Raw genomic sequence first — 25313 nt, 5'->3', positions numbered from 1 at the left:
AAAAGGCGTGCCATGAAAAGGCGTGCCAGGTTGTCGGCGTCAAGAGGCGCGCGATGCGCGTGGCTGCCTCGGCTATAAGACGAAGGCTGAGGCAGAAGTTGAGACAGAAAAACTGAGAGAAATCTCTGAAAAATTCTTCGTTTGGCTGAGAAAGATACGCTGTTGCCCAGAAAAATGGCTTCATCGTCTTCCCGCGGGCTGCTCACCCTCTTTCCCGACCTCAACGAGTCAACGAGAGAGAGAACTGGTGCGGTGGCACTGGAAACTCAACCAAGCGCCCCGGAGTTTACTCCGTTGAACTTTCCGATGCGGTCGGTGGAGCAAAGAATGGCAGTGCTGTCAGATGTGGAGGCCAACCAGTATACTTTGAAGGCATGCGTGGAAAGCATGACGGCGGTCACAAACTTGTCGAACCGGCTGCAGAGCAGGACAAATGAGGTGCAGCAGTTAAATTCCCAGCTGGCTCTGCTCCAACGCATGTATAAGGATGCGCGAGCAGAGATAAGCGTGCTAAGGGCAGAAAACAAGGAGCTGAAGCGGAAGGCCACCGTGATGTTCCGATTTGGAGGGCCACCATATGCTGCAGTGGAGGAGCAGGGAGGAGGCAACTTGCTTGGTGGTCTAGGAAGCACGGAGGCAACACCGTCAAGGGCCGCCCAGGATGGAGGCAAAAAGAAGAGACCGGCGGCAGAGTAGAGAAGGGATACGGAAAAAAATCCTTTGGTTGTTGTGATGGTGGTCTTGGCTGTTTTTTTTTTTTTTTTTTTTTTTTTTTTTTTTTTTTTTTTTTTTTTTTGTAAGTGTGATCGGGGTTGAGCTCGGAGATGAATAAAATAAGGTAAAGTTTGGCGTGCCATTGTGTTTTTTTTTTTTTTTTTTTTTTTTTTTTTTTTTTTTAAATACCCATGTTCAAAAGATGGAGTAAAAAAAAAAATTGAGTGGGGAACATGAGTGTGTAAAAAAAATGAAAAAGAAAAAGGATGGGTTGGATTTGTATAAAATAATAATAAAATAAATGAGTGGAGGTGGTGTGTGTAAAACATGAATATATTGGAACCAAAAATATATTGATGAGGAAAATTGGAATCAACCCACGTGGGTGGAGGTGGTGTGTAAAACACTTTATGAAAAGATGTGGGTATTGTTTATTTTATGATGATAAATAAATAAGAAAAGATGTGTGTGCTGGTGTATGCATGATGGAGCAGTGTGCATAGCTATATATGTTTTATATTTTTGGTTTTTTTTTTTTTTTTTTTTTTTTGGTTTTTTTTTTTTTTTTTTTTTTTTGGATTGCACCAGACAAGAACCAGTGCATGGATTAAAATATGAGTGAGTGGGTGTGTGGGGGTTGTGGAATTTGACAAAGTAAAAAAAAATGAGAATCAGGAGAGGGGTGCAACTTTTCGCTCTCTGTGCGTCTTTATTCTCCGTAAGAGAGAGAGATCTCTGGCACCGACTTGATGCGGTGGCCGCGAGCCATGACGAGGGAGGGAACGGCGGAGCGGTTCTGGTTGATGGTGATGCGGCGGTGCCAGCGGTCGCCAGATCTTCGTCGGAGCGAACATGCGGCCGCCGCGACACATGGTTCCGAAGGCACCGGGGAGACGGCGTAGGGCTGGCGACTGTGCTTGGACATGTTGGTGTGGACGAAGGTGATGATATCGGGGCGGATCGAGGATTGCATGACGTCCGGCAAGGGGAGGGTGGTGGTGGCGCCGTCGGCGACGATGTCGGAGTCGAGGTTATGAACGGAGACCCGAGGGCGGGCCGCGGCCATTGCTGGTGGCGGAAATGACGTCATCGCCGGAGAGAGAAAAATGGGTGTGCAGAAGTGGGGTGGGTGTGCATGAGGAAGTGAGAAGCTGAAGAAACCTCCTTTTAACCAGAGAACAAGAGGCTTGGAAGGTGGATCTATTTCGGCTTCAACAAAATAGTAGAACATGACTTTCATTGTGAAGAAGATGGCATGACTTTCAGTAGTATAAAGAGGAAAGAGACTACAGAGAGAGAGACAGGAATTTGAAGGTATGTGTGGAAAATTCCAGCGGGCAGCAAAGGCAAAGTTGCCGGCCGGCTGCCCGCCGGTGGCAAAGAAATACAGGCTTAAATCTTATCTCTGCTCTGATACCATGTTAAAATTAATGTATATTATTGATTGATATTGATTGATATATTGTTATTTTTATCTGTATATTACAAGTCCTATATATAGAGAGGTTTTGGGAGTAGTAGGTGTAGAGTGGGTGGTGGTAGTAGGTAAAGTGGAGGTGGTAGGTGGAGTGGGTGAGGAGTAGTGGAGGTGTGTAGTGATAGTGGTAGGTTTTAGTGGTGTAGGAGGTGTACATTAACAAATGGTCCGGCCCACTCGGTGTTAATGGTTGCCCCACAAACAAATGGAGTTTAAACAGAGAAGATGTCGAATTATTCTCTTCGTGGGTCAACCCAAAGCCCACTATTGACTTAATTCTGGAAATTAGGTTTTTAGTGGCGTTTAAAAAATGACGCTATAGCTATCAAAAATGCTGCTAATTGTTTTTGTGGCGTTTAATATCAAACGTCGAAGATCCGGCCGTCGCTATAGCTTTATGACGCTTTAAAAGCGTCGCTATATTTTAGTAAAAACGCCGCCAAATGTCTTTTAGTGACATTTTCAAAACGCCGTCATATCTTTTTTAAAAAATTAATTTTAAAGTTTTGGTGGCGTTTCTCAAAACGCCGTGATATCCTCTCTTTTTTTTTTTTAAATTGTGCTAATTTTGTGTGATTGAACTAAAAAAATATCTCTAATAAAATTGAATAGCACTAATACGAAATAATAACTCTCATTCAAATAGTAAATGCAGAATTAATTCACTTTCTATTCAATTTAATATCCAATCACTATTACCTACAAAATAACATATCCAAAAATTCAATTCACAATTCTCAACAAAAAAATTACTACTTTGTATACAAAGCCAAAAGATAAGAAGAAAGTGAACCAAAACACCCAATCCCTTGTCAGATCAAAGGAAAAAAAAAAGAAGAGAAATAAGAATCCAAAGAAAAGCCTCAAGCATTTTGTCATGCATGGACTGAAGACTGAAATCGTCATCATGCCCATAATCAATTTGCCAAAGATCAACTCCACCCATATAGCTGCCTATGTTGAGCACAATTAAACCCTCAGCATCCTGGAGGAAAAGTTAAAAGAAAAAAATTTAAAAATATGAAATAACAATAGTAATAATAATTTAAACAACAATAACAATAAAGATCTTAGGTTATTTGAGTTGAAGTACCTTTGGGATTGGGATGTCTTTCCCATCAACTTCAAGCCAAACTTGCCATGGTAAGTCAGCACAAGTTCTGTCCATTATATCCCTTACATGTTCTTTTGCATTCGCAATTTATTTACAAACTGATCCAGAAATTTCAATTAGTAAATGGAAAAATTGTGTGCGCAAATCAAGGGAGCAAGCAATCTTCAATTTAAAAAATTACCCACTCAATGCTAGTACTACAACACACATTTAACAGATTTACCAAGTGAATAAAAAATTAAGCACCCAAGAGAAAGCAATATTCAATTTAAAAAAACTACCATTCTCAACAAGTACTAGGGCTACAAGAGAAGTAAAAAGATTCACCAGGTGAATAAAAAAATTAGACATCAAAAGCATTAGTGGACCATCATAGCCAAGGGTCGTGTTTGGAGGAAGGCTTTGGAAGCCCCACCATTGTGCTTGGCATGGTGAGTTTAGAAGTAGAATACAGGAATAGGAGGGCATTTAAGGGAATGGAGCTCTAATCCTCAAGGTGAACAGATTTCTCTTGAGCACTTTGTATTTTTGGATCACTGAGCTTTCCAAATGCAAATTCTTTTAGAATCATCCGTGGAATTCTGGGTGATGTATTTGTTTCAGTAAATGGTAAGTTGGTTTGGTCTTGTATTTTTCATGTATACTATGGTTGCACCCCCCTCCCCTTAAGGAATTTCTTTACTAAAAAAGAAAAGGAAGATCCACATAATACCGATTAATTATTCAAAGATTGGAGAAAGAAAGAAGATTTTCATGTCCACAATGAATTAGGAGGAAAAAACATGGATCAAGGTGGGCCATATTATCAATGCTATAAATGTCTACCAACAATTCAGAATTTCTGTTAATAAATTCAATATCCAAGAATATGCTTCTACTGAAAAAAATCAATAATACAAATCTTATTTCCATTGGATGTAGGGTGCTCTACATCTAATAATACAAATCTTATTTCCAATATCAAAGAACAACCCTGCACTTAAAATTAAAAAAAAAAAAAAAAAAAAAAAGGTGATTAGTAAATGAAACAGAATTACCTTATGGTAAAAAACAGAGACCTTCAGCCATTAAAAAAAGGAAGGAAAAGAGCTTTTTATGCAGAGCTCAAATTCTTACCTACTCCAATCCCAAAAATAAGATAAAATAAATTAACAAAAACTAGATGCAGAACTTTCATTTGTGAAGAAAAAGATGTCAAAAATGTGCAGCCACCAATTTTTCTATAGGATTAAACAATTACTATTTACAAACCCATGAGGCCTATGCTATCTCTTCCATAGACCTGATCAATGTTCCTTGAAACCTTCAAGAGACCAAAGTCAAATTGGGCAAAAAACATTTTGTAACAAAGTCTATGCAAGAAAATAGGTAAATCTATTTGAAATAAATAGACCATAAAAATCGGATAAAAACAAGGCCATTAAAGTTTCATGAAAACAATACCAATTCCTTGCTAAGTTCAACATCAGCTTGGTAGCTGCTCTGCTTGCCTTGGCTACTCCCACAAAAGACACAAATACTCTTGAACACACAAAGATATATACACACATAACTAATACACACAAACTTATCTTAACAAGATATCATAACATTAAAAACAAAACTTAACTTATATCATTTCTTATTGCACTTTGTATATTGTTCATGTTGGATATGATGTACAAAAAATTCACACCAATTTATATTTATGTTATGTGATTTGTCTAAATAAGCATAAACTGTTATTAACTCATTGCCTATAGTGTATATTTACCATAACCTGATAGGTGTCGTTACAATGAAGACTCAAAATTTAAAAAAACTAGTCCCTATAAATTAAACTATGTACAAAAAGCATACACCATAAAATAAAAGCAAATATAGATGAGGGAAAAGGGGTATATGAAGATGGATACCATACAAAAAGATGAACAGCTGGAACAAAGAAAAATCATAAAGGTAAATGCCCCTGTTTCACAAAGAATAAATTCTGCATCCACTAATAGCAAAAACACAGAATGAGCAATATAAACTGCTATGAAAATCTGCCTACATTGTTTTGGTCAAGAATAGGAAGCCTTGCAATATAAACTTAGAGAAAACATCAAAGGTAGTTAAAATATGAACAATGCTAAAATGCTAATATTGTGTCAACAAATTCATGAGGAAGCAATCACTCAAGTTCAACATCATAGCATTACAGATTGAATTCACGATTTGATAACTATAAATTCATATTCGAATGAACACATGGATTCAAATTCAAATCTCTCACAGCAAATTTATAATTAAATATGAACTTCATAAGCAGAGAGAGAATTTACTGCATTAAATCGCAAGAGGCAAGTCAGGCAAGAGTAGAGTTGATCCAAACCCTATGAAGAGATTCAAGATTGTAAACCCTAGGAGAAGAATCGACCGAAGGAAGAGAGAGAGAGAGAGAGAGAGAGAGAGAGAAGAATCGATGAAACTGAGATTGGATTGAAATCAAAATCGTGCAGATGGTTAGTAGACGATACAGATGGTGGTGGCGGTGGAGCTTCGAAATCAAAATCATTCTGAGATTGGATCGACCGAATGATGAATCACCGAGCTGAAGAAGGTTGAATCAAGCTGAAGGAGCTGAAGGACTTAGAGAGAGAGAGAGAGAGAGAGAGAGAGAGAGAGAGAGAGAGAGTCAGAGATTTGGGGGATCAGTTTCTCTGAGACTGTAGAGTTTCTCAGATTGAAATAAGTTGGCGAGAGATTTGAGGGTGTGGAGAGAGAAACATTGTTAACACATTTGGAGGCGCTTTTTAAACGACTCCTATTACTTAAAACGGTGCCGTTTTAATTAAAACAAAATGCGACGTTTACAAAATGTCGTTAAATATTATAAATAGTGACATTTTTAAAAACGCTGTTAAATAAACGCCATTAAATCATATATTTCCTGTAGTGTAAACCACACTTTACTTCTCAATTAGTTGACCCATATGCTTCTGAATGGGGGTCGACCCGCCGTCTACAGTGGGTTGTTGAAGCTAACCAAAAAAAATAAAAAATGATCAACCCGCACCTTCTTGGCTATGTTTGGTAAAAGTTGACAATTTAAAAACAGAAATTAAAAGCATCCTCAGTTAATTTTTGAAAATTACATTTTTTTTGCTTATTTTCTATTTCACCTAATAATTTATAAGCATAAATTATACCACATAATTTAGCACATACTCCCCTAATAAAAAAGTTACAAACAATTCAGATAAGTTGCACATACTCCCCTAAAAAATACCAATCAGCGATACATTCCCAAAATATTTATAAATTTTGGAAAAATTTTGTAATTATTTTTTTTTTTGAAAACATGCATTGAAGTACAATTTCTCTTAATTTTTAATTAGTAAATATAAATTTACTAATGAACATTGAAAAAAATAAAAATAAAAACAAGACCGATTACATCAATAAAAATATGAGTAATAATATACAAATATAAATTTATAAAGAACTTTCATACATAATAATGTGATTTAATAATTTCACTTTAAAACAAAATATCCATAAAAATACCTTTTATTTATAACAATACCACTTCCACCTCATTCTTCTATATTTTTTTTAAAAATATTGATGGGTTGTGTAAAAGGACTTTTGACTGATAAACTAATATAATGTGATTGTTGTGTGTGATTTTGGGCAGCAAATGAAATATGTGATAGATTTGGATCATCTGAATCACACGCAAACATGATAACATACTTGACGAAGGAGCTGAACATGCCAATGGTAGCAGCAGCAAACACACTGAGTAACTTTGTTGCGACAGCCAGTTTAACACCTATTATTGGTGCTTTGATTGCTGACTCCTTCGCTGGCCGTTTTTGGACCATCATTGCTGGTTCCCTTATTTATGAACTGGTCTCTCTCTCTCTCTCTCTCACTCAAAAGATATGAATTATTTTCTTAATGTTTATTATTATTTTTAATTAATTTTACTTTCATCTCTTAAATTATTGCTTTTTTTTTAAAAAAAAATTGTTTCATTTTTAAACTATCAATTTAATCTATTTACTCGTTACAAATTTAATTCAACTAATGTAGTCTACAGGCTGTTCCAATCAATAAACATTAAAATTTAACTTGACAGTACCCAGGAATGTAGTTGAGTTGGTAAGACTTGGATTCATAACCTTAGGTATTTAGTTCAACTTTTAAGCGAAACCTAGTCTATTGCTGTGGAGTGGTGCATTTATCTCCAAGTTTGGATGTCTAATTTAGTTAGAAGGGTTTTGTCGTGGCTTATCTTTTACTATTATGATTTGGATAAAGTGTCTCTAATATGTATTCTGAAAATAAAAATTTTAGAGTAAATAAATGAAATTGATAATTTAGGAATGTGAAAAAATAAAAAACAATAATTAAAAAGGATAAAAGTGAAATCGACAATTTTTTTTTTCTCAAAATTTTGTCACACTCCTAATCATCCAAATAATAATATACGCGACAAAAATAATGTCAGGAGTTAATACTACTATATGGTTTTGCAATGATAAATTGAAATAACACAATTCGGCCAAACAGGGATTAGTGAGCATGACAATATCAGCAACACTCCCCCAACTCCGCCCACCACCATGCCCAACTCAGGTTAACTGCAAAGAAGCCTCTACCCTCCAACTATGGATCCTCTACATCTCCCTCCTCCTCTCCTCCCTCGGCTCAGGTGGCATCCGACCCTGCGTTGTCACCTTCGCTGCCGACCAATTGGACATGTCCAAGTCAAGAGTAGAGTCTAGAAGCTGGAACTTCTTCAACTGGTACTATTTCTGCATGGGAATGGCTTCACTGAGTGCCCTGACAGTAGTTGTTTATATCCAAGACAATGTGAGTTGGGGTTTGGGACTTGGAATACCCACCATTGCTATGGCTGTGTCTGTGATTGCGTTTGTTTTGGGGTCACCTCTTTATAAGAAAGTGAAACCAAGTGGGAGTCCTTTGGTTAGGATGGCTCAAGTTGTTGTTGCTGCTGTGAAGAAGAGGAAGGAAGTTGTGCCAGATGGCGTTGGGGATTTGTATGAGAATAGAGAGCTTGATGCTGGGATTTCTAGCAATGGAAGGCTTCTACATACTGACCAGCTCAAGTAAGATTCACATTTTATATTTAGGATAAATTTGTTTGACCTAATTCTCATCAAATCATATTTTTTTTGATCAGCAAAACGAAAGACTTTATTGATGAAAAACCATACAAAGTATGAAAAGATACATCAATAAAGAGGAGGTTGGAGCTAAACAAAGCTCCAACCTCCTAGTTGGTGAGAGACCAACAAAGAAGATAAAACCAGCAAAACCAGAGGAAAAGGGACCAAAACAAAACTACAATTTAAATCAAAGAGGCAGCACAACCCCAGCAGTGCAAGGGCAGAGGAAAACCCCAACAGTGCATAGCAGAACCCCATCAGTTCAACAGCAGCAAGAGAGTGAACTTGTGGAAGGCAGCTCAACCCCATCAACATAAACAAAAAACATCCACATAACAGCAGCAGCCTGTAGAGAATTTTTCTTCATCAGATTATTTCCCACCAGCAGCAGATCATCATTTCAGCAACAAAACCAGATCATCACTTGTTGATGATCTCTACTCTAAAAACTGCAAAGCATTCAGACTAATCTGGCACAGACCATGATCATAGCATTCACCAAGAACACACCATTTACACAGACCAGCAGCACAGCATCAGCAAGACAGCAGCACAGAGTAGAACACACAGATACAGAACAACACCCAGATACAGAACACATACAAATACAGAACATATATTGTCAACAGTTTACGAGTTTGCTCACATTGATAAGAGAAAAGCTACAACTGAAATTTACAATGCATGGAATATGACTTCAATTCCATGCTTTGGGCGAATAGTAAGTATTTGCATTGGTGAGTGAACATAAGTTGGCGAGAGGCTATTGATATTATTTACCCCAATTTGCTCACCAATGTGGACCATAAAACCCCCAACAATACCACCAAGTCAGCCACAATGTAATGCATGCCTTACCTGATCCAAATTGGCCACCACATCATGCACTGAGTAATGGAACTCGCTAGAGGTTGCAGTAATCCACAGTGCAACTCTAGTTTTAATTAGCTCACAAACCTCCTCCAATATAGGTTGTTTTTTATTAAAGATACACTCGTTTCGAAGCCTCCACACAGACCACAGTGCTGCCAAAGGAATTGCCTCCCAGATTTTCTGTTCAAACTTTCTCCATTTGTACCCTCTCCACCAATCCAATAGCCCTTTGGGCTTTTCAGGTATCACCCAAATCAAACCCCACCAATTCAGCAAATTTGTCCAGATCCTCCAAACAAAGGGGCACTGCACCAGAACATGACACCCTGATTCCACCTCACAGCTGCAAAAAACACAGTTCAGTTGAGCCTCATCACTAAGACACCTCACTCTTTGGAGGAAAGCTCTTGATTTGATTCGACCCTTCCAAGCGAGCCAACCAAAAAACTGAACTTTTGGTGGAGAAATATTATTCCAAATCAACCTTGATGTCTCCAAGCACTGCTCTACACATCTTCTATTATACATTGAATTAACTGTAAACACACCTGAAGATGACACCTTCCAAGCCAATGCATCAGCTTTTTCTGATAAAGACGGGTCATATGAAAACAAAATGGACTGTAGTCTTTCCATCTCAACCTCCTCCCAAACTCTCAGATTCCTTCTGAAACTCAACTTCCATTCAGATAAGCCATTTCTTTTATCCATCATCTGCTTAAGAGTGACCTCTTTTTCTACTGACAACTCAAATAATCGAGGAAAATCATCCTTCAAACATTTGTAGGAAGCCCAACTATCCTCCCAAAATCTAGCCCTCATACCATTCCCTACTTGAATGACAGAATTATCCATAAAGAAGCAAAATAGGTTAGAATTGCTGTGCTCCAACCTGAGAATATCACTCCAGACTCTTGAACATTGGGCACTGCTACCAGAATCTGGTCTCCACCTACCTCCAGAGCTGCCATATTTACTAATTAAAATGTCTTTCCACAACACTCGGTCCTCACTGCCATATCTCCACCACCATTTGGCTAGTAAACAATCATTGACTTCCTTCAGTTTCTTAATCCCCAAACCTCCCAAGTGCTTTGTTTTGGTAACCTCCTCCCATTTTACCAGATGGATCTTCTTTTTAATTTCTGAACCTCCCCACAGAAACCTGGCCTGAATTTTGTCCAGCAATGTTGATACATTTGTAGGCAATTTAAACAGAGAGAGGTAGTACACTGGTAGAGATGATAGCACTGCTTTGATCAATGTTAACCTACCGCCAAATGATAGTAACTTCCTTTTCCAAGACGCCAGCCTAGACTTGAATTTATTGATTACCGGCAACCATGTGCTTTTCTTCCTCGGGCTGGCCCCCAGTGGTAAACCAAGATACATGAAAGGTAACTTTTGGATCATACAATTCAATCTTCCTGCGAAAACATTTACCTCTGCCTCCTGTACACCTACTCCGCAAACTGTACTCTTATGAAAATTAATCTTCAATCCAGAGAGCACTTCAAAACACCTCAAGATTCTCTTAACGCTCAAAATGTCGTTCTCTTCGGCCTCACAAAACACAATTGTATCATCCGCAAATTGCAAATGGGTGACATTAACCTCCCTTAGGCCAATCACAGCACCTTTGATTAAGTCCAATGCTTTAGCTCTTTGGAATAATATATTCAAACCCTCAGCCACCATATTAAAAAGAAAGGGAGACAACGGATCCCCTTGCCTGAGTCCTTTTTCTGGACAGAATTCATTAGTCGGGGAACCATTGACAAGAACTGAAACTCTAACTGATTGTATACACACCTTCATCCACCTAATCCACTTATCCTGGAATCCAAAGCTTGACATCATATTAAAAAGATACCCCCAATTTACCGTGTCGTATGCTTTTTCAAAATCTAGTTTCAAAATTACCCCCTTCTTCTTTTTCCTCTTCCACCAATCTATTACTTCATTGGATACTAAAATCCCATCTAAAATGTTCCTCCCCCCAATGAAAGCGGACTGAGATTCTCCAATTATTTTAGGCAATACCTTCTTAAGTCTAGAAGCTAGAACCTTAGACAAAATTTTGTACAGAGATCCAATAAGGCTAATTGGTCTATAATCTGAAACACCACCTGGATTCTCAGTCTTAGGTAACAATGTGATGAAAGAGCTATTAATACCTTTTGCTAAGCATCCATTATCATAAAATTCCTTGAAGAATTGCAAGATATCCTTTTTAAAAACTCATCAAATCATATTGAAAATAAGTATTAACAAAATTGTCGCTAAAATATTTTTTTGTGACGACTTTTTACATGTCTCAAAAAAATCGACAGTTTGTTTTTTTTTTTTGTCACGATTTTTATAAATTGTCGTTAAAATTTACAATTAGTGACTTTTTTTGTAATGAATTTTTCAAAAAAGTTAAAAATTAGTTACTTTTTTTTTCACGATTTTTTTAAATCGTCACTAAACCTTATAATTAATGATATTTTGTGACAAAGTTTTCGAACTGTAACTAAAAATTAACAATTAGTGACTTTTTTTTTTTAATGGTGTTTGATGAAAAATGTCATTAATTATCATAGAATCTATTGAATAATAAGTCTACCTATTAAGACCTGTAAGTTTTCCAAATTATATCTTAGTAGAACCCCAAAAAATTAATTGTTCTTTAATAAAAAAGTTATCAGTTTATATTTTAATATTTATAAAATTTATCATTAATTTATAAATATTTTTTTTCAATTGGCATGTAATTTCTTCTTAAAAAAATTAAAAAGATCAAATACACTCATGATGCCAAAAGTATACTGTGTTGTGGTCTTCAAATTATGCACTTTGTTGAATTATGGTCCCCCAATATTTTAAAATTTTATTGTGTATTTATTTTGAAGTTCAAAAAATATCCCAAGTCAGTTGATCAATTTAGATGATATACGAGTTAGGACAATTTGAATTAAACTCACATTTCATAGTTTAGAAATTAAATTGAAAAAAATTAAAAACTCTATTGACAAAACTATAACCAAATACATAGTTTGGACCATTGAAACTAGACAATTCTTATATTTTGTTGTATTCAAACATTATGTCTGATATGATTAAAACTGTTTCTTATACACATTGTTATTTGAAGGTGGCTAGATCGAGCAGCCATTGTAACAGAAGAAGACACGAAAGATCCAACCTCCCCAAACCTTTGGAGAATCGCCACCGTCCACCGCGTCGAGGAACTCAAGTCCATCATCCGGATGCTCCCCATCTGGGCTGCCGGAATCCTCCTCGCAACCGCCCAATCCCACCAGCACAGCTTCATCATCCTCCAAGCTCGCTCCATGGACCGCCACCTGTCCCCCACCTTCCAAATCCCTCCTGCCAGCCTCTCCATCTTCTCCATCCTCACCGTCCTCATCGGCCTCGTCCTCTACGAACGTGCTTTCGTGCCCTTCGCTCGTCGTTTCACTAAAAACCCTGCAGGCATCACGTGCTTGCAGAGGATGGGGATAGGGTTTACAGTCAACATTCTTGCAACTATTGTGTCAGCCATAGTTGAAATAAAAAGAAAAAAGGTGGCAGCAAATCACAACTTACTCGACAAGCCTACCGCGATCATACCCATAAGTGTGTTTTGGTTGGTACCGCAATTTTGCCTCCATGGATTGGCGGAGGTTTTTATGTCGGTCGGGCATTTGGAGTTTTTGTACAGTCAATCGCCAGAAAGCATGAGAAGCACAGCTGCGGCATTGCATTGGATATCGATATCATTGGGGAACTTTATTGGTTCTTTCATGGTGTCAATGGTTCATAAGTATAGTGGGAAGGAGAGGAATTGGTTGCCTAATAGGAATCTGAATAGGGGGAGATTGGAAAACTATTATTGGCTTGTGAGTGGCATACAAGTATTGAATCTCTTGTATTATGTGATATGTGCTTGGTTTTATACTTACAAGCCATTGGAAGACGTGGTTGATGAGAGAAATGGTGAAGGCGGTGATGTGGAATTAGGTAGAGATGATCATAAGGCAGTGAATGATGCCAATGGAAATGGGGAAGTAGGAGTGACCAAGTGATGACAACTTGTGCGATGTTAAAATATTTGCAGTACTTGGCTCTAATTTTAGTGAGTGCAAAAAGGAATCATGTCTATTTTTTTTTTTGATAACTGAGTGTCCGGGCCAGCTTTCGCGCACCTCGACTAATCTCAGGGCCCTGAAGTTAACGACCAGGCAAACCTCCAGTGGCCCCAAGGTGTGACTCGAATTAAGGTCTATTTATATATATATTTTAATTAAGGTCTCATTGTAGACATGATTACTGCTAGAATTTGATAGAACTTGATTAGAATATTTACTCTCATATAGCATGCATCAAAGTTAGATATGATAATGAATAAAATATTTTTTTATCAGGTGTAATGCTCGAGTTTGAATATGTGGACTATGCAATTTTTCCATTCTATCAATATATACATTTTTTATTATTATTATTAAGGATTCTTTCTTAAGTTATTTTATTTATTACTGTCTTCCATAAAATTTTATTTTATATTGATGATGTTGTGGTATTCGCGTTATGGGCATGAGTTGTTGTACTTGCTTATATAATTGATTATTTAATTTAATATAATTTTATTGATATGTATTAATTCCTATCAATTGACAAGGTTTTTTAAATTTTTTTAAATTTTTTTTCATAAATTTCTATCAATCAGATAGATTGCATTGCTAATCATTGGAGTGGTCTTAGAAGTGTAAATTTGGCATGGTCTGGCTTATTCGGGCTTGAGCTCGAGTCGGCCCATGTCGAGCTCTTTGGGCCCTCGTCAAAATTCAGGTCGGGCCAGTTTACGATCCAGAAAACTAGGCCCAATGAGTATTCGGGCCTCAGGTTGGCAGACTGGGCCTAGGCTCGAGTTTGGGGTGGTCATAGGTCAAGCCTGACCAATTTTTATTTTTTCACCAATTTTTTTTATACCAAGACTAGAGCGGGCCAATGGTCCGAGCCATGTAGGTCGAGCTAATGGAATGGGCCGGACTGTAAAACAGATGGCCAAAGTCCAAGCCTAAGGTCCTAGACTGGGCTCCGGCCCGGGTCAAACCCACTTGGGAAACAAATAAGCTTCGAACAACCCATGAGCCTGCGGGCTAATTTTACACCTCTAAATGGTTCAGAACAACTTTTTGAGTTAGCTACAGTTTTTTTGAGTGTTACGTTGTTGTATTCTTAGTGGTTGGATTGGTTTAGGAGGTGGTCAGTCATTGTTATGTTGTGATTTTTTGTTCTCCTATTTACCAACTTTGCTTTTCAATAAAAAAAAACTTTGTTCAGTTGGTGTGCGCGCTTAAGTTCACTCGGATATTTGATTTTAAAAAAAAAATGTTTTTTTAATAATAATATTTGATTTATCATATTTTGGCTAGAAAAATATTATATAAATAACTTTTTTATTAATTTTTCCCAATCTAATACATGATGTAATAGTAAAACTTTGGAACGTGAAACAAATCCATTGAATTTGACTGATAGGAACAATTCATTGTGACATAGTAAGTTTGTTAAAAAAAAAAAAAAAGGAAAGGAAAGAGAGTCAAAAAATGCTATGCGAACTGATGAATTTTACAAAAAAAATGGAAAAAAAGAAAAAGAAAAAGAAAAAGAAATTGACTACTAACTTATAGGACACTTATCACATTATTGATATGAGTCCTCTTTCAAATTTTAAATTTTTTTTATTGAATAATGCAACAGTAGGTAAGAAAAGTTTAGGAGATTTGTTAGTTTGTATAATATTACTTAAATTTTTTTTATTTGTATATCATTACTCATTTCTTTGCTATCTTATGTGTCAATCTTATATTGGACATAAACATAAGTGGTATGACTTATTATACCAATGTAAAATTAATATATGAAATGATAAATAACTGCAATGCGTTAAGAATATATGATCATTGTAAGACCCATTGTTGTTGTTGTTCTTTTTATTTTTTATTTTTTAATTTTGTTTGGGGTTAAGGATTTGTTTGGGATTCATTTTAGATATGGCAGTTACATCCAAAACTAATATAAATACGTTATAACTTTTCTTGAATTTTTTTTTAAATGTTACCTAACCTAATTCGGATATATTAATTTTAAGAATTTTTCTTACTCCTTATTAACTCGTTGTAATTCTTTACTTTTGAATTAATAGATTTTTTTTTTACCAGTACTTTTTATTTATTTATAAAGTGTATCAAATAGGTACACCTTTTACTTTATTTTATTATTGAAATTGAATTTTAGATTTTGACTTTTAATCAAAAAGTTGAGATTATTTCAATGCACTTTAGGAGAAAATAGTGTAAATGACTTTTGTCTATCAATGAACAGCCTTTATACATTTTTCTGGTTTTTTTTTGTCATCCTCAGTTTGGCACTCATTGTGATAATCGCAATTTTTTAAGCAAAAATCTTGTCTGTTTTTGTTTGTATGTTTGATATTGATGAGAAATCAACATAATCAATCAAGTATTTTTCTCAATCATTTACAACTGTCCTCTATACACTTTTAATCTTTTATTTTTGTAAAATTTTCAGTAGAAGAATAATTATAAATATAAAAAATCAGTTTGCTTGTTTTCATTTTTCAGAAAACACTTTTCAGAAAATTCTACAATCTTATTTTTTGTATTTTTTTGTTTTTACTGAATTTTTTTAATATTTTAAGTAATTTTTTTACTTTTTAGACACATCTAACATAAATACACTTAAAAAGTAAAAAAATTGTAAAAAAAATCTTTTAAAAATTCACAAAATACCAAAAATACAAAAAAAAAATATAAGAATTCAGTGCATTTTTTGTATTTTTATGTATTTATTAATTTTTTAAAATATTTTTTTCACAATTTTTTTATTTTTTAGATACATCTAACTAAGGTGCATCTAAAAAAGTAAAAAAAAATATTTAAAATGTAAAAAATATTCACTAAAAACAAAAGAATATAAAAACCAAAAAACTCAATTTTCAAAAAATTTAATCCAGAAAACTCAAACCAAACACACTGATTACTATTAAAGCATATATATAATTATTTTTCATATTTGTTAGATTTTCATATTTTATAAATTTCTTTATTCTCATGATTTTTTAATTAATACTTCGTGTTAGGGTTGGGTATAGGATTATTTGAACTGTTCAACCCGGCCAACCTAAACCAATCTGCATACAAATTGGCGGTTTCGCAGACACAATACAGACGGATAAGATTTGGAATATAATATAATTACGGGTTGCGTTAAAACCCACCCGCACTTAGAATAATTTTTTTTTTTTAATAAAAAAATTCATTCATCCTATCGTAAATATTTTTTTATCAAAGCACCAAACCCTAATTTCATGATACAAAAAGAAATGTTATAGAAAACATTGTTTAAGAACATTGTTTTTGAAAGTTTTTTTTTTTTGTTTGCTCTGTGAACATTGTAGAAAATTGAATCTACTTATTCATAGAGTGGAAATTGAATCTGTTAATTACTTTTGAAATTAAAATCAATCTTATATTATATTGAATCTAGAAATTGAAATTGAATTTGGAAATTAAAAAAAATTCAATCCACAAACCGCCCCGTAACCACTCGCACATCCGCGAACCCTATCCACATAAACAGCAACTCGCACTGCAGGCGGTTGTAGGTTAAATTTTTCCCAAACCGCATATATGTAAATGGGTCTAAATCGATCCGCAAATCATCCAAAACGAACCGTGAACACCCTTACTTTGTATAAGTCTTATGTATAGGTCACCTCTTATAATCGTTACACACAATAACATTCAATATAGGGAGATTCTCTCTCTCTCTCTCTCTCTCTCTCTCTCTCTCTCTCGGTGCGCGCGCTTTAGACAATTATCTTAACATATAACGCTTGTCTTCCTAGTTTATCGATGAGCGACTAGTTGGCAACCTATGCCAACATTCTCCATCATCGTCCAACCCTAGCGTCCTTCAATCGCTCAAAATCTATTCTTTTTCTACTCTTGCACTCACACTCTCTCTCTCTCTCTCTCTCAGTTCTTTTCGTTTCAACCTCAAATAAGTTACTATTTTCTAACTTATTTGAGTTTGAAAGAAAGGGATATACTCATATCTTGGTGAGCATGGTAATATACTATGCGAACTACCCAAGCTGCCTCCTAGTGCCCCTCCTACGCCTCCCATGGTACAATCACATATGTTGCTCCCTAGTGCACCACATTCAAGCTCCTATAAAAGCCCATCACATCAGTCGCCTCTTAAGGCCCCTCTCACGGTGAACACACCATTCAACATCACCCTTAGTAGGCCTTCTTATGGTGACCACGCCGCTCAATCACCCCTAACAGGCCTTTATTATTTGCCTTAACAACAGATTCTTCTCAATCGCCCTTAACAGGCCTTTATCATTTGTCCTAGTAGCAGATTTTTCTCAATCACCCTTAGCAGGCTCTTTCGTTTGTTGTACACGACAAACTCTCATTTTCTCATTTATTTTGTTTGTTTTGTTCTTTCAAACTGTTAGTTTACGTTTGAGGGAGACTATTAAAACATATCTACAATATATTATTTTCCATAGTTATTAAGTTTCCATATTTCTTTCGATTTTATTATTCTCATGATTTCTTGATTAACAATTCATATAAGTCTAGTATATAGACTACTACTTATAATAATTATAAATATTAATATTCAATATACAGAGATTCTCTTTTATTTTTTCTCTCTTTATACAATTATCTGAGCAATTACATCAAATTAGCTTAACTAAAGTCCAACAAAAGGTAGAAGGCCTAACAGTTACTAACCCTAACAATCACCACTAGCCTAAATTTGAGAATAAATAAACAGCCTATACAATTCCCATATTAGAAAAAATAAAAATAAATAAAAAATATCAAATTCCACTCTCTAGAAATTGAATTTATAATCTCGTTTTTGGGTGGACATAAATTTATAATCTCAAAACACATTACTAAACGAAAAGCCTGGTTAAATAACTACTCCAACAAGTATTTACTGTTATTATTATTATTTTCAAACTTGAAATTAATGGTCCGGCCCACTCGTTGTTAATGGTTGCCCCACAAACAAATGGAGTTTAAACCGAGAAGATGTCAAATTATTCTCTTTGTGGGTCAACCCAAAGCCCACTATTGAGTTAAACCACACTTTGCTTCTCAATTAGTTGACCCATATGCTTCTGAATGGGGGTAGTTAATTTTTGAAAATTACATTTTTTTAGCTTATTTTCTATTTCACCTAATAAGTTATAAGCATAAATTATACCAAATAATTTAACACATACTCCTGAATAAAAAAGTTATAAACAATTCAGATAAGTTGCACATACCCCCCTAATAAAAAATACCAATCAGCGATACATTCCCAAAATATTTATAAACTTAGGAAAAATTTTGTAATTTTTTTTTTGAAAACATGCATTGAAGTACAATTTCTCTTAATTTTTAATTAGTAAATATAAATCTACTAATGAACGTTGAAAAAAATAAAAATAAAAACAAGACCGATTACATCAACAAAAATATGAGTAATAATATACAAATATAAAATTTATAAAGAACTTTCATGCATAATAATGTGATTTAATAGTTTCACTTTAAAACGGGGTACTTACTGATAAGTCCCATGTAATAAGTTCAAAACCCAACTAATCCCAAAACAAAATACTTGTACCAATTAGTCAAACACATTTTTAATTGTTACCAAAAAATCCTTTTTTTTTTTTTTAATTTATAGACACTGTTCACATCTTACTACCGTCGGATTTCCGTTTAACGGTCGCCGGAGACTCACCGGAATGTCTAGAATATTGCCGGAAAAAAAATAATTAAAAAACATGTTATGAAACTGTAAAATTTTACAGTTCTAAAGAATGTTATAAAACTGTAAAATTTTACAGTTTTAAACCATGATTCATTCCAGCACCAAAAAAAAAAATTGAAACTGCAAAATTTTACAGTTTTCACCGCCTGTAACTAAAACTCGAAAACTGCTTGTTCAGAATTCGAAAATTTTCTCCATTAGAACAGAAAAACAGAAGTGTATAGCAGAGAGAGAAAAAAAAAAAAAAAGATCGAAGGGGAAAGACGGATGTCTAACCAAATCTGTGTAGATCTACTCAGATCTGATGTAGATCTGAGTAGATCTATATCAGATCTAAGTAGATCCATTCATCTTCTTCGTCGGAAAATATATCATCTTCTTCGTCGGAGTTGATTTCAATGCTTGGTGGTTATCAATGAACCCCGATCAATGGAGAAAGATATGATCACCGGTGGTCCTCTTCCATGACAAACACGGTGACAGAAAAATGTAGAAAAAAAAACGAGAGAGGAAGGAAAGCAAAAAGAAGAGAGAGAGGAAAGGACTTTTGGGTGTAGTAAAAAAGTTATGGGATTAAATGGAGATCACATGTTTCCCATGGGACCTATGGATAATTTCCCCCTTTAAAACAAAATATCCATAAAAATACCTTATATTTATAACAATACCACTTCCACCTCATTCTTCTGTAATTTTTTTAAAAATATTGATGGGTTGTGTAAAAGGACTTTTGACTGATAAACTAATATAATGTGATTGTTGGGTGTGTGATTTTGGGCAGCAAATGAAATATGTGATAGATTTGGATCATCTGGATCACATGCAAACATGATAACATACTTGACGAAGGAGCTGAACATGCCAATGGTAGCAGCAGCAAACACACTGAGTAACTTTGCCGCGACAGCCAGTTTAACACCTATTATTGGTGCCTTGATTGCTGACTCCTTCGCTGGCCGTTTTTGGACCATCATCGCTGGTTCCCTTATTTATGAACTGGTCTCTCTCTCTCTCTCTCTCTCTAAAAAGATATAAATTATTTTCTTAATGTTGTTATTATTTTTAATTAATTTTACTTTTATCTCTTAAATTATTGCTTATTTTTTAAAAAAAATTATTTCATTTTTAAACTATCAATTTAATTTATTTAGTCGTTACAAATTTTAATTTCAACTAATGTAGTTTAGAGGGTTGTTCGAATCAATAAACATTAAAATTTAATTTGATGATACCCAAGAATGTAGTTGAGTTGGTAAGACTGGGATTTATAACGTTCAGGTTCAGATATTTAGTTCAACTTTTAAGCGAAGCCTAGTCTATTGCCGTGGAGTGGTGCATCTCTGTATCCCCAAGTTTGGATGTCTAATTTAACTAAAAGGGTTGTGTCGTGCGTTATCTAAAAAAATAAAATAAAAGAGTCTAATTTGATGAGTAAAAAAGTAATTTTGAAATTTAAATAATTTAAATTATACAATTATCAAATATTCATTTTTCTTACTTACAGTTTTGAAATAAGAGATGAAGAAAAAGATGAGTGTTTGAGGGTAAAGTATAGATTGTTTAATATAGTATGAATAAGAAGATGAGTGTTTGATTACATGATTTAAGCTGTCTAAATCATGAAATTATCCTTTTGCCCATTAGCTTTGATTTTTCCTATTATGATTTGGACAGAATGTCTCTAATATGTATTCTGAAATTAAAAATCTTAGAGACTAAATAAATGAAATTGATAATTTAAGAATGTGAAAAAAAATAATAATAATAATTAAAAAGGATAAAAATGAAATTGACATTTTTCTTTTTCAAAATTTTGTCACACTCCTAATCATCCAAATAATAATATACATGACAAAAATAGTGTCAGGACTTAATACTACTATATATGGTTTTGCAATGATAAATTGAAATAACACAATTGGGCCAAACAGGGATTGGTGAGCATAACCATATCAGCAACACTCCCCCAACTCCGCCCACCACCATGCCCAACTCAAGTAAACTGCAAAGAAGCCTCCACCCTCCAACTATGGATCCTCTACATCTCCCTCCTCCTCTCCTCCCTCGGCTCAGGCGGCATCCGACCCTGCGTCGTCACCTTTGCCGCTGACCAATTCGACATGTCCAAGTCAGGAGTAGAGTCTAGAAGCTGGAACTTCTTCAACTGGTATTATTTCTGCATGGGAATGGCCTCACTGAGTGCCCTAACAGTAGTTGTTTATGTCCAAGACAATGTGAGTTGGGGTCTGGGACTTGGAATACCCACCATTGCTATGGCTGTGTCTGTGATTGTGTTTGTTTTGGGGTCTCCTCTGTATAAGAAGGTAAAACCAAGCGGGAGTCCTTTGGTTAGGATGGCTCAAGTTGTTGTTGCTGCTGTGAAGAAGAGGAAGGAAGTTGGGCCACATGATTTTAGGGATTTATATGAGAATAGAGAGCTTGATGCTGGGATTTCTAACAATGGAAGGCTTCTACATACTCACCAGCTCAAGTAAGATTCACATTTTATATTTATCTAACAATGGTAGGACACAAAAACTAAATATCGAATCAGACATAGAAAATTTGTGGATGGAAAAGATTTTATAAGATTTGTTATCTTATCCATCCATTTATTTTCTGTATTTGGTTCTTGTGTATAGATTCTATACTTGTACAAACTTATTGATATTTATAAAGTAATCTAAATTGAGATATTTTCGCAATGTGTAGAATGAATTAATAATAGATTCTACCAATTTAATTTGACTCTAATTGATTAATGGGAGTTTGTGATATTTTTGAAATTTTATATCAAGTCTCAACAAAAATTGAAAGGATAAACCAATGAGTGAGAGTTAGCTCAAATGTTAAGTAAAGTTTTATGCAGGAGATTTTAAGTTTAAGTTATGATATTTTACTTTTATCCGATATGTGAAGGTATTGGGTGGTTACTTGTATTCCAAATTTGTTTGGATGTATTCAAGAGAAAAAATTATTAAAAAAAAAGAAAATTATATCTTAGTAGAACCTCCAAGAATTAATTATCCGTTAATAAAAAAAAGTTTATCAATTTGTATTTTAATATTCATAAAATTCATCATTAATTTGTAAATATTTTTTTCAACCAGCACTGACATGTAATTTCCCTTAAAAAAATTAAAAAGATCAAGTACACTCAAAAGTATGCATTTTGTTGTGTTTTTGTTCTGTTGTGGTCCTTAAATTATTGACTTTGTCGCATTATGGTCCCCTAATTTTTTAAAATTTTATTGTGTATTTATTTTGAAGTTCAAAAAATGAAAAATGCCTCAGACCCCAGTGGGGGTCACTGGGGGTCATGAATGGAGGATTCCCATTGGTCAAAAAAAAAATTGTTTTTTTTTTTTTTTTTTTGTGATTTGGACGAATGAGGGGCTGCCACCTCACTGGGGGTCGACCCCCAGTGGGGGTCTCTAGCACAGTTGTTCAAAAAATATCCCAGCTCAGCTAATAGATGATATGAGAGTTAGGACAATTTGAATTAAACTCAAATTTCATAGTTTAGAAATTAAATTGAAAATTTTAAAAACTCAATTGACTAAACTATAACCAAATACATACTTTAAGACCATTGAAACTAGTCCTACAATTCTTATATTTTACTGCATTCAGACATTATGTCTGAAATGATTAAAATCGTTTCTTATACATATTGTTATTTGAAGGTGGCTAGATCGAGCAGCCATTGTAACAGAAGAAGACACAAAAGATCCAACCTCCCCAAACCTTTGGAGAATCGCCACCGTCCACCGCGTCGAGGAACTCAAGTCCATCATCCGGATGCTTCCCATCTGGGCTGCAGGAATCCTCCTCGCAACCGCCCAATCCCACCAGCAAAGCTTCATCATCCTCCAAGCTCGCTCCATGGACCGCCACCTGTCCCCCACCTTCCAAATCCCTCCTGCCAGCCTCTCCATCTTCTCCATCCTCACCGTCCTCATCGGCCTCGTCCTCTACGAGCGTGCTTTCGTGCCCTTCGCTTGTCGTTTCACTAAAAACCCTGCAGGCATCACGTGCTTGCAGAGGATGGGGATAGGGTTTACAGTCAACATTCTTGCAACTATTGTGTCTGCCATAGTGGAAATAAAAAGAAAAAAGGTTGCAGCAAATCACAACTTACTCGACAAGCCTACCGCGATCATACCCATAAGTGTGTTTTGGTTGGTACCGCAATTTTGCCTCCATGGATTGGCGGAGGTTTTTATGTCGGTCGGGCATTTGGAGTTTTTGTACAGTCAATCGCCAGAAAGCATGAGAAGCACAGCCGCGGCACTGTATTGGATATCGATATCATTGGGGAACTTTATTGGTTCTTTCATGGTGTCAATGGTTCATAAGTATAGTGGGAAAGAGAGGAATTGGTTGCCTAATAGGAATCTCAATAGGGGGAGATTGGAAAACTATTATTGGCTTGTGAGTGGCATACAAGTATTGAATCTCTTGTATTATGTGATATGTGCTTGGTTTTATACTTACAAGCCATTGGAAGAGGTGGTTGATGAGAGAAATGGTGAAGGGGGTGATGTGGAATTAGCTAGAGAGGATCATAAGACACCATCTAAGGCATTGAATGGTGCCACTGGAAATGGGGAACTTGTGCCATGTTAAAAAATTTGCAGTACTTGGCTCTAATTTTAGTGAGTGCAAAAAGGAATCATGTCTATTTATATATATATATATATATATATATATTTTAACGAATGCCTCATTATAGACATGATTATTGCTAGAATTTGATAGAAGTTGATCAGAATATTTATTCTCATATAGCATGCATCAAAGTTAGATATGATAATAAATGAAGTATTTTTTTATCAAGTGTAATGTTCAAGTTTGAATTTGTGGACTATGCAATTTTTCCATTCTATCAATTGTTATGTTAGTTATTTATATGTGGTAACTATTTTGAAGACTGGACTAACATAATTGGTTATTTTTATACACTTTATTTGAGAAATCATGTTTCCCTCGTTATGTGGCTTTTGTTAGTGTACTGAGTTTTTATTTTATCCCATATTGGTGGGCTGTTTCTATTTTTTTATACAATACATTTTTCTCATTTTGTTTTGGGCCGAACGTATAATTTACTGACCCGTGGAGGTCCTTGATCTAAACCTGAATTTGTTCATGTCCATTGTCCACTACAAGTTCATGTTGGGCTGGATTACCTCAAATTAACGGGCCAAACTAGTCCAGTTTGATCTAAAAAGGAGGAATTTGGCCATTTCAAGCCCATAAATATCAACAGATTCGGGGTTTTTAAATAAGTCCGGTCAAAAAGACTGACTGGTCGTAAATGCCCCTTTAAATTATACGATACTAAAAACAATTTGAGATTCGGCAGTTATTGGCAAAAATATCAATAACACTTTAAAGACACTTAATAATTTAAAACAATTACCAGAGTTTCTTATTAACTAGACATATTTATTCATAAGATTTGAGTAAATTTATTTTATTTATTTATGTTTTAATGTATGATGAGAATTATAAAATTTTGAGATTTTTTAAATGTGTTTTGTGTTTGTAAAATGATCATTTCATATTAGTAATGATACTGATAAATTTACCAAAGTGATAAATGATTGAAACATTTTAGCATTTGTTTGTGAGTTTTGATTTAACTTTAGTTTATTTGTTTTAGTTTGTATTGAAATATAATGCAGGAAGTATAAATAGTTGAATTGTATTTTTAAAAAATAATTTTACAATGATAAATTTATCACTAAAAGTTTAATATGATTTTTTGATAAATAAGTTTGATTCACAGGATTTGTTTGTAACCATCCTTAATAATCATAAAAATGTACATAGGATTTTACTATGAGAGTAAAGTATATGGTATAAATTTAAAATTAGCGTGTTGAGAAGTATGTAAAATGAATTTTGTTCACATATTTAAATTCTGAATAAAATTTTGGATTTTTTTTTTTCATTTTAAGAAACGTAACACAATTTGGATTGATAATGAAAAAAATATTAATTCAATTAAAAAATAGATTTGCTTTGATATTATTTGATCGAGCCACCTTACCACCCAGTCATATCTTAACGGATTTTGGATATGTTAATGAAAAATTTGATTGAAAATGTG

At 34.7% G+C, this 25313-nt stretch overlaps 2 protein-coding genes across 2 annotated transcripts; both read left to right on the top strand.

The window, feature by feature from the left end:
- Positions 1-5168: 5168 nt before the first annotated feature.
- On the top strand, positions 5169-13579 carry LOC114257022 (protein NRT1/ PTR FAMILY 3.1-like). The gene is made up of 5 exons (XM_082889881.1): positions 5169-5243; positions 5358-5394; positions 6964-7181; positions 7845-8404; positions 12474-13579. Exons 1-5 carry the CDS (start codon positions 5169-5171, stop codon positions 13405-13407), a joined length of 1824 nt encoding a protein of 607 aa, XP_082746007.1. The 3' UTR covers positions 13408-13579.
- Positions 13580-19985: 6406 nt separating this feature from the next.
- LOC145801017 (protein NRT1/ PTR FAMILY 3.1-like) lies at positions 19986-24037 on the top strand. Its single transcript, XM_082891080.1, has 3 exons — positions 19986-20197; positions 21130-21689; positions 22885-24037. The coding sequence occupies exons 1-3, from the start codon at positions 20027-20029 to the stop codon at positions 23825-23827; spliced, it is 1674 nt and encodes a 557-aa protein (XP_082747206.1). The 5' UTR covers positions 19986-20026; the 3' UTR covers positions 23828-24037.
- Positions 24038-25313: the final 1276 nt, after the last annotated feature.

This window comes from Camellia sinensis, chromosome 10, assembly GCF_055761805.1.
Source record: "Camellia sinensis isolate YWXY chromosome 10, ASM5576180v1, whole genome shotgun sequence".
Lineage (NCBI taxonomy): Eukaryota > Viridiplantae > Streptophyta > Magnoliopsida > Ericales > Theaceae > Camellia > Camellia sinensis.
The sequence above is the reverse complement of the archived record's forward strand: the minus strand, read 5'-3'. Positions and strand labels throughout refer to the sequence as shown.

Excerpts from the sequence above, each read along its gene's own strand:
- LOC114257022 (XM_082889881.1), top strand. The coding sequence starts at position 5,169 with ATGAGGGAAAAGGGGTATATGAAGATGGATACCATACAAAAAGATGAA. Across the intron at positions 5,395-6,963 it reads ACTTAGAGAAAACATCAAAG|CAAATGAAATATGTGATAGA; the intron begins GTAGTTAAAATA and ends GATTTTGGGCAG. Across the intron at positions 8,405-12,473 it reads CTACATACTGACCAGCTCAA|GTGGCTAGATCGAGCAGCCA; the intron begins GTAAGATTCACA and ends TGTTATTTGAAG.
- LOC145801017 (XM_082891080.1), top strand. The coding sequence starts at position 20,027 with ATGATAACATACTTGACGAAGGAGCTGAACATGCCAATGGTAGCAGCA. Across the intron at positions 20,198-21,129 it reads GTTCCCTTATTTATGAACTG|GGATTGGTGAGCATAACCAT; the intron begins GTCTCTCTCTCT and ends TGGGCCAAACAG. Across the intron at positions 21,690-22,884 it reads CTACATACTCACCAGCTCAA|GTGGCTAGATCGAGCAGCCA; the intron begins GTAAGATTCACA and ends TGTTATTTGAAG.